Genomic DNA, 7,987 nt, shown 5'->3' on the forward strand with positions numbered 1-7,987 from the left:
TGGGTTCAGGTTGACACAGGAGACGTTTCATCTTGATACATGAAGTAAATTCTTTATGGCAACAACAATCATTTGCTGGACCATTGCCTCCAGGAATGTGGTAGAATCCCCATAGCTGGAGATTTTCAAGATATGCTATCTAGAGAGAATCTCATCTAGGCTCCCTTTCTCATGAAAAGATATGCCAGTAGATTTTTCAAGATCTGTTCAAACCTGGACTGCTCTATGATCCTATAAAAAGTAATGCCTCTGAGAGAATCTTGCCTGTTAACATCAGCCCATAATCTGAAGTCTGTTTCAACAGTTTGCATTCAGAGAGATGAAAAGCCGTAAGGATTCTGATCCACATTCCCCTTCTTTCTCCTCCCTCCAGCTTTGATTTAGTTTGTGCTGAATTCATGCAAGATCTCCTCCGTCTTTGGCGTCTGTCATATCCCTCGTTTTGCTAGTGATACTTTCTGTGAAGATGTTGCCCAATTTGAAACATTTTTGAAGAAAAAAATAATCTGCTTACTAAATGATTATCAGTAGTCTAGAATGACAGAATTTCGCTAGAAAGAAAAGGGGCATTTCCTTCCAGCTGACAACTAGAACAGGGCTGTTGAGTTTTTTGTAAATACGATTAGTTGACATCTTCTTCAGCACATGGCTGTAGCCAAAGATCTCACCATAAAACAACAGGCCATTACTCCTCGCTGTCACTGTAAAGGCTGCTGCAAAGTTTATTACAGTAATCCTAAGGTGCTTGAATCATTTGATTTACTTTTCTATTATATAGCATTCAGATGATTGGAGTCTGCCTTGCAAAGTTCTTGGTCTAACCACTTTTCATTACTCTTCAGGCTTTGCAGTACACGTCATACTTCAGCTTTTTCCCGAGTTTCGTTCCTGCCATACGTTCTTCGAATGCTTTGTCCATTTTCTCATTCTGATCTTCACTGAAAAGATTCTTCCAGTCACTTACACTACCTTAAATAAGGAAAGAAGCTCTTGAAAAACAAGAAATTTTACTTTTTATTCTAGAGATCTGTCCTTTTTAATGCATTCTACACTACATATTGTTGATCCTTTTTTCCAGACAAAACATTTTTCTACACCAATACAATTCTGTGAAATCAGAAGATAAGAATTCTGAAATCAGAATAATCTTTTGCTGTAATGCAAAAGAACATACTCCTCTTTTGCTGGCTGTGTTCACAAAGGCAGCCTGAACTCCTGGTTCCTGACACCTCTCTGTTCTAGTCACTTATGACTGGCAAATTGGAAAGTCATGAAGAACTGATTAAGAATCATCTGCCAGGAGGCAGAGCTGGGTTTCTGCTCCTTTGGCAAATTGAGTTTTTACCCAGTTTTTTACCCAGTTTCTTCTTAAATGCAAAATGCAGAAAAAGATTCTGAAACCCAGGTTGTCCTTCTCATGTCCATGTGCCCTACACTACACTGCAAAAAGTTGTTCCCTTTTGTTTCCTCTCTTGTGTGCACCTGGATTCCTGCTTGTTTGGCTTAGTTCTAATGGGTAAGAGTGGACATTTGGCAGTGGCTATCTCAGAAGATCCCTGTACTCTCAGACACATGGCAGTTCCTCCTTCCTGCCAGCCATTGGTGACCCTCTAAAAGTGGGTCTGCTATCAGAGCCTTGCTGGGTATCTTCCTCACCAGTTCTCCTTGAAAAGTCTTCTCAAGCAAAGCAGTGATCACCTGCTTGACCCTAACTTGCAATGCTAATATCAGTGCACAAAAAAGAACCAAAGCATGCCCCAAGTTCTTGAGAGTGTGCCATTTCTACCTCTGAGCCACTTGGAGCTTCCTACCTTTGCGAAACAGAACATTGCCCACTGCGCCATGGGTCTTGTCTGACTTTTTCTTCATAGACTGGAAGCTGCTCCTCTCTACCACAAGCTGGAGCTCTTCCTCAGTCAGAGGAATTCCAAAGAATGTAGCTATGTTTTTCACAGCCAGGGCACGATTCTAGAAAGAGGAATGGAACATATGACAAGACTTTCAAACAAATGATGCTGCTTTCCAAGGTCTTTACACTTCCCTGTATCTCTCTGCTGCCTGCATGCACAGGATATTCATAGAGTTCACCAGGACTAGAGTGGTCCATAGTGTTTCTCTTCTCCATAATTATTTGAGGGGAGATAGGAGCTTCTTTCCTGTAGATTACAAAATATTCAACAGGATTTACAGGTGAGCAGAATCTACACTGCTGAAAACATAAAAGCTCCTACCAAAAAATTCCTGGAGATTTACATTTACAATTATTTGGGCTTATATCACAGAGAAAAAACAAAACAAAACACAAGAACAAGCAAACTTTTAAGAAGGTTTAGAAGTTTTTCTTCCCTTAAGACAAGAATCTGTCTCACGCACATTTTGGTTACCCAGCAAGCAGATAATGGTGAATTGGTTCAGGAAGAAATGTCCCTTGAAGTATAAACTATTGCCAACCATTGATAACCTTACCTCTTTCACCTCTTCATAAGTTACTGTCATAATATGTTCTTGATCAACATATTTGTTCCATTCAGAAAGATATTCCAAGTAGCATCCCCAGGCCACTAAATAAAACATAAGAATCCTTAGATGAAGCATAAATTAAGATTACACAAGTTTTGCTCAAAAAGTTGTCACAGCCAAGGGCTTTATTAATTATATCTATGGCTCCCACAGCCTTCTGTGGGAGATACAGGTTTTCCTCCAGGCTCAGGTGTATGATACCACTTTCAAGTCAGAAAAATAAAACTATTGTTAATATTTCAAGAAAGGTGAGAGTCAACCAAAAAGCTATCATCTTGCTGACCATCTCATAACACTCCCTTATTCCAGTCTATAAATTTGGTGAACCCTCCCCTTTGCTGGACATGCACTAGATTTGTCCACTTTTTAATGCACTTGACTTAGTCCAAGTAATTCCTTTCAACCAATTTGGCATGGAGGCGATGATAGATCTCCATGGACACAAGATGAAGGACATAGGAGCATTGGAGCAAGGGGGAACCAAGAAAGAGATAAGAAAGAATTGCTTCTCCCAGGGAAAACACCACTTTGTGGAAGTTAGTCTGTGGAAGTATAGTCTTAATATATATTAATCCTCAAGACGTAGGACAAGTATGTTAAACTGTAGTTCAGATTTCTACTTCTCTATTTTTAATCTCTGCTTTTGTACCGTAAACCAAAAAATCCTAGCGGAGCTGATTTACCTAAATGCAAGGCTTTTTAGACAAAGACAAATCATTGCAGAGTTGACACAGACAGAAAAAAGATACTGTACTTTTCTTTGTCATGAAATCTGTGAAGAAATCATCCCAGGTCTCATAGGAGGGAATAGTACCCACGCCCTTGGAAAAATGGTAAAATGATGTAGCTACATCTTTTGGATTACGAATCAGTAACAATATCTAGAAAAAAAAAAATGATTTATAGAGAAAGAAATAGCAGACCACAGCTTTTTAGAAAGAAATAATAACAGTATCCTTTATAACTGCAGTTGGATTTCTAATACCTTGTGTGTTACTTCCAGAAGTAGCAATTTCATTTCCACTTCAGAAGGTGCAGGATTGAACTTTGCTTTGATACCATGAGACAAAGATGGTTGCCTATAGTTATTATGTTTTACAGATTAACCAAATTATTTATGCAGAATACAACTGTTTTGCTTAATACAAGCATAGTTCATCATTTAAGTAGAAGGGAAAATACACAAAAACATAAATTCTCCCTGAAATTTGACACATGGAAGCTCTCATTTGCAACAATGCCATAAAATTCCTCCCACAGGAAATCATGTCTAAATACATTTGGCCTCTTGAGGATTTGTTCAAGCTCTGCAACTCTCTTGTGGAAACTGTCCCAAAGGTGCCATTAAGGGCCAGCTGGGCTTGAGTGACATGAATGGCAGGACTTCAACAGTCCTGTAGAAAAAGCCATGCTAAACACTTAAGTATAAGAGTGACACTGAAAATTGCCAGAAAAGGACTACATTGGCTATAAAAAAAAAAAATCTGTGGAAGTGTCTGCTTTTAATAGATTAAAATCAACACTCACCTTAGCTTTCCTTTGGAAGATAGACTTGGGAAGATTTTCAGGACGGAGATGAGTAACCATAAATCTTGGAGAAGGTAATTTGGTCATTCGCTTTAAGAATTGGAGACAGGAAAGTCGACAGTTCAATTAGTACATCTATTCCTGTCATTAACCTATGCCAAAATATTGCCTTGATAAACTTTGACAACAGTTATTGGACTTTGGTTTTCTTTGTGAGTGTTGCCCTGGATATTAGTGGGCTGCTCTGAATAGCTCTGAGTCTTCCAAAGCCCATGAACAACTGGAAAAACACTACCCATTGTTAGTTCTCTTCAGAGATAATTCTCTTCCCTTCAGTTAGACAAGGATTCAAATCCAGAGGTAGGGCACAGATCAACAATGTGAAAGCTGAAGCTCCTCAAGGACTGAGAGAGGGGATGAGGAGGAAGAGCTAGTAAAAGAGACAAAAGCTAATATTTCACTGTTGGACACTTCAAGAAGCACTTCTTAAATACAGAAGATGCTGTGTTGAACTCCTGAAGTCCTTATGTATCTCATAGGGATGTGCTCCTCTCACTCCCCCTGAAGTGTTCATTTATCCCTCACTATTTGACAGTCCAGATGAGACTGATCCTGACCTGATGACACATAAAGAGAAGCAGTAATGTTCTTCTCAAACAATGCAGTAATTCATACATCATATATTCAGTATTTGGAGCACATAATGTTGATCATTTGCATACATATTCTGTTCCCACCTCATATTTCCCAGCATCTCCTATTTCGAGGTAGGGGAATTCTTCTTCAGCATTTGCACTGCTTTCCCCACCCGGTGTTTTCTTTTGGGATATGGCTATCAGGTCAGTTAAGATTTGACTCAGCCAGTTGGTGCCTGAAAGAAGAAAAATACAGGATTGCTTGTAAAACTTTGAGAATGAACAGAAATGGCTTTACCAGGAAGTCAAGAGGTGGCAGTACGACCACCTGAGTTCCTTGGCCTCCTTTCAGGTGATACAATCACAGCTGACTCTGCTCAATCACCTCCCAGGCTCCTGCCTTTGCTCCTCCTAAGCACACATTTCTCCAGATTGACCAGTTCAGTATGTTGCATCATATGGCAACAGTGACCATCGTGTCCAGGGAAGTACAAGCCACTGGCAGGGAAAACAGACGAGACAGGCCTCTGTTTGATAAGGACAAGGATCCATTTCTATTTCCCCCAGACCGTGGAGGAGGAGGAAGGTGAGGGAGAAAATGGAGAGAGCTGACAGGGACCAAGTCATGGGGTTTTAAAGAGTGTCCTAGGTGCAGAGTTTTAGGGTTTGGGTCAAAGGAGGAATTAACACAAGGAAAGTAGGATCAGATTTGAATGTCCTTGAAATGGGACCATTCACATCAGTACACCATCAATTAACTTGTATATTGTAAACTAACAAAGAAGGGAGAAGAACCACAAAGATTCAACTAGGAAACCTGCACTAATGTAATCAATTTTATTGTGACAAATATAAGGGAGACTGGGGTGGTGAGCCTGTACTTTAAAACCTGATGTATGAAGGGTCTTGTGGAGAGCTGGATAACCTTAGGAAGAAAGATGGGTCACAGTACTTCAACACAGCAGCAGAACTAGATCTGAAAATTGTGCACTCATTTTCTTTAACCATAGGAAAATTCTCCATGCAGTGACATTTCCGATACACATCCATTATCTTTTTGTTCAAAAATATCAAAGAGCCTGCATAGATCACCCACCTCTAATTTATTATTTCCTGACTTCTGGACACTGGGTGCCTACACCTTTCTCACTGCAGTCTTAACAACTGCACTCGAGTGCATAACATTTCTTCAAAAAGAAAAGACAATAAAAAAGAAAGAACTTCACAATCCCGTCAACTGTGCCTATCTGCTGTAAGGCAGTGTGAACCCATTCACAGAAGAGAGAACAGCTGGATTAAAGTAGATATTAGACATCTAACATACATCGAATCCAAACCTTTGGCTTTCCTGTGGACCAGTGCTTTCAGGCAGAAGGAGCAAATATGTAGGGTAAATTTGCAACGCTAGCAAAGATCACCTCTTGATTTCCCAGTAATTAAAGAACAGTGCAATCACCTCAGGGACTAAAAAAATATTTTTGATAGGTATTTCCTGACATCCATGCAAAATAAATTACAGAATATTCAGTATTTGAAGGAATCCAAAGTTGTATTCTGTGTAAAAACATAAAGCTTTTCACTTTACAAACATAAATGTGAGAGCAGATTGTGTAATATCAAGAGATCTAGTAATCTCTGGAGCAAAAAAATTTATCCATTTTGTGCATTTAACTTCACAACTATGAAAAGATAAGAAAACCTATATATGCTATAGAAAAGGAAATGAGATTGTTTTTCTCCATCTTTAAAAACTTTCAATACAAAATATTCAGTTAGTTTGTTGTGCTTTTTGAAAATGAAATCACGTTTACAAAACTTTGTGAACATTCTAAATATGAATATTTAGTATCACATATGATATTATGTACTATATAATATATATTGCATATATTTACTGCAAACCCTGATACCTGTTATCATAGAACCTGATTTATGAAAAAAAAATATACTTACCCGATTTAGGATATCCTGCCAAAATTACATCATCCCTTCTGGCTTCAAAAGACTCCAAGGCTTTGAATACCTCAAGACTGCAAACAGGGGCAGGGTAAAGAATTCCCTTGTAAGAAAAAAGCAGCTCATCACGATGCATTGAGCTGGCAGCTGCTAGTGCCTTATCTACGAGTTCAACAAATGGTTTCCTGGACTTCTCCATTCTTCTTCTCTCTCACACACAGGCACTGTCACAGTGTGGAATGCTATGCAAAAGGAGAAACCCAGAAACTGTCCTTTAATAGGTGCATGGTGTGCTGTTTGGGGTTTTTCTTGACCCTATGAACAATAATTTACCTCTTCCTGAACCTGTGAGGAAATATGCAGCTCAAGTCAAAGACCTTAAGTAATACAGACCTTTGAAATCAATAGAAGCTGAACATAAACAAACAAGATAAGCAGCAAATGCAATTGCTTTTGAGGAGAAAGGGCTTAGTTAAGTTCAAAATATCATGCCAAGAAGTCCGTGATTACAATCCAGAGTTTAAAAACATAATATAACAAAAGAGAAAGAAATGAATTTCAGATTGGAATACAAAATACCATAATGAAAATCTTCAAGGCAGTTCATCACTTTCTCACTGCTGGGATTTTCAGGTTTTTTCCTTTATTTTATCACTCATCATTCTCACCAAAGTTAGATAAAATGAATTGGGATTGGGAGAGGAAATGTCCCATTCCCTGAAAACGGAGCTCTGGACAGTCCTGTGAGTGTGGCTGACTGCTCCCTCCAGCTGGTGCCCAGGAGAGCACAGAGGCACAAGCCCTCTTTGGACTCCCATCACACTACAGAAGAACAGAGGTCTGTTTCTCTGATGGTTACACAAAAATTGCTCATTTATGTATTTCTTTAATGAGCTCAATCATTGTTTAACACCTGATCAGTCCTTAAGGAGTCGGTAACAGTATAACCTCAGCTACAGTGATTAGTGTTTAGCAGGCACTTCAGCCCCTGACTGCACTCACCCCAGCAGAAGAACTGGCTTTAGGCTCAGGTTCAGTATTTAAGTCTCTGCCAAAAGGATGGATGGGTCACAAGAAACAAGAAAACAGCTCCCTCCCAAAGTTATGCCAAGAATTTACATGCCATCCTTTCTTATCTCCATCTTTTGATTGCTGCCTGTTGGGCACTGGAAGAAAGGGGACCAGCAACTGCATCACCTGCAAGCTTTTGCCATTTGCTCTCCCTGAGGGATTCAAGCCTGGTCCATAATGCAGTGCTCATGGGATGATCGAGCCAAACATTTTTACATCTACCTTTCCCCGTCCATACTAAGTCTTTTGCTTTTCACTTCATCTCCCCTCTTTCTCTT

General features: G+C 39.4%; 1 protein-coding gene across 1 annotated transcript; it reads right to left on the minus strand.

Annotated features, from left to right (window-relative positions):
* Window positions 1–611: 611 nt before the first annotated feature.
* On the minus strand, window positions 612–6,837 carry LOC134547772 (sulfotransferase 6B1-like). Its single transcript, XM_063391896.1, has 7 exons — window positions 6,636–6,837; window positions 4,785–4,918; window positions 4,048–4,137; window positions 3,275–3,401; window positions 2,467–2,561; window positions 1,812–1,968; window positions 612–969 (listed from the first exon to the last, which is right to left on the minus strand). Exons 1-7 carry the CDS (start codon window positions 6,835–6,837, stop codon window positions 839–841), a joined length of 936 nt encoding a protein of 311 aa, XP_063247966.1. The 3' UTR covers window positions 612–838.
* Between the last annotated feature and the right edge of the window lie 1,150 nt (window positions 6,838–7,987).

The sequence above is a fragment of the Prinia subflava genome, chromosome 2, assembly GCF_021018805.1.
Source record: "Prinia subflava isolate CZ2003 ecotype Zambia chromosome 2, Cam_Psub_1.2, whole genome shotgun sequence".
Taxonomy (NCBI): Eukaryota; Metazoa; Chordata; class Aves; order Passeriformes; family Cisticolidae; genus Prinia; species Prinia subflava.

What these genes read in the sequence shown, in the direction of transcription:
- LOC134547772 (XM_063391896.1), bottom strand. Translation starts at nt 6,837, where the DNA reads ATGGAGAAGTCCAGGAAACCATTTGTTGAACTCGTAGATAAGGCACTA. An exon ending in GAGATGCTGGGAAATATGAG is followed by an intron (nt 4,138 to 4,784) that starts GTGGGAACAGAA and finishes CAATTCTTAAAG; the next exon opens with CGAATGACCAAATTACCTTC. An exon ending in TCTTCCAAAGGAAAGCTAAG is followed by an intron (nt 3,402 to 4,047) that starts GTGAGTGTTGAT and finishes TTTTTTTTCTAG; the next exon opens with ATATTGTTACTGATTCGTAA.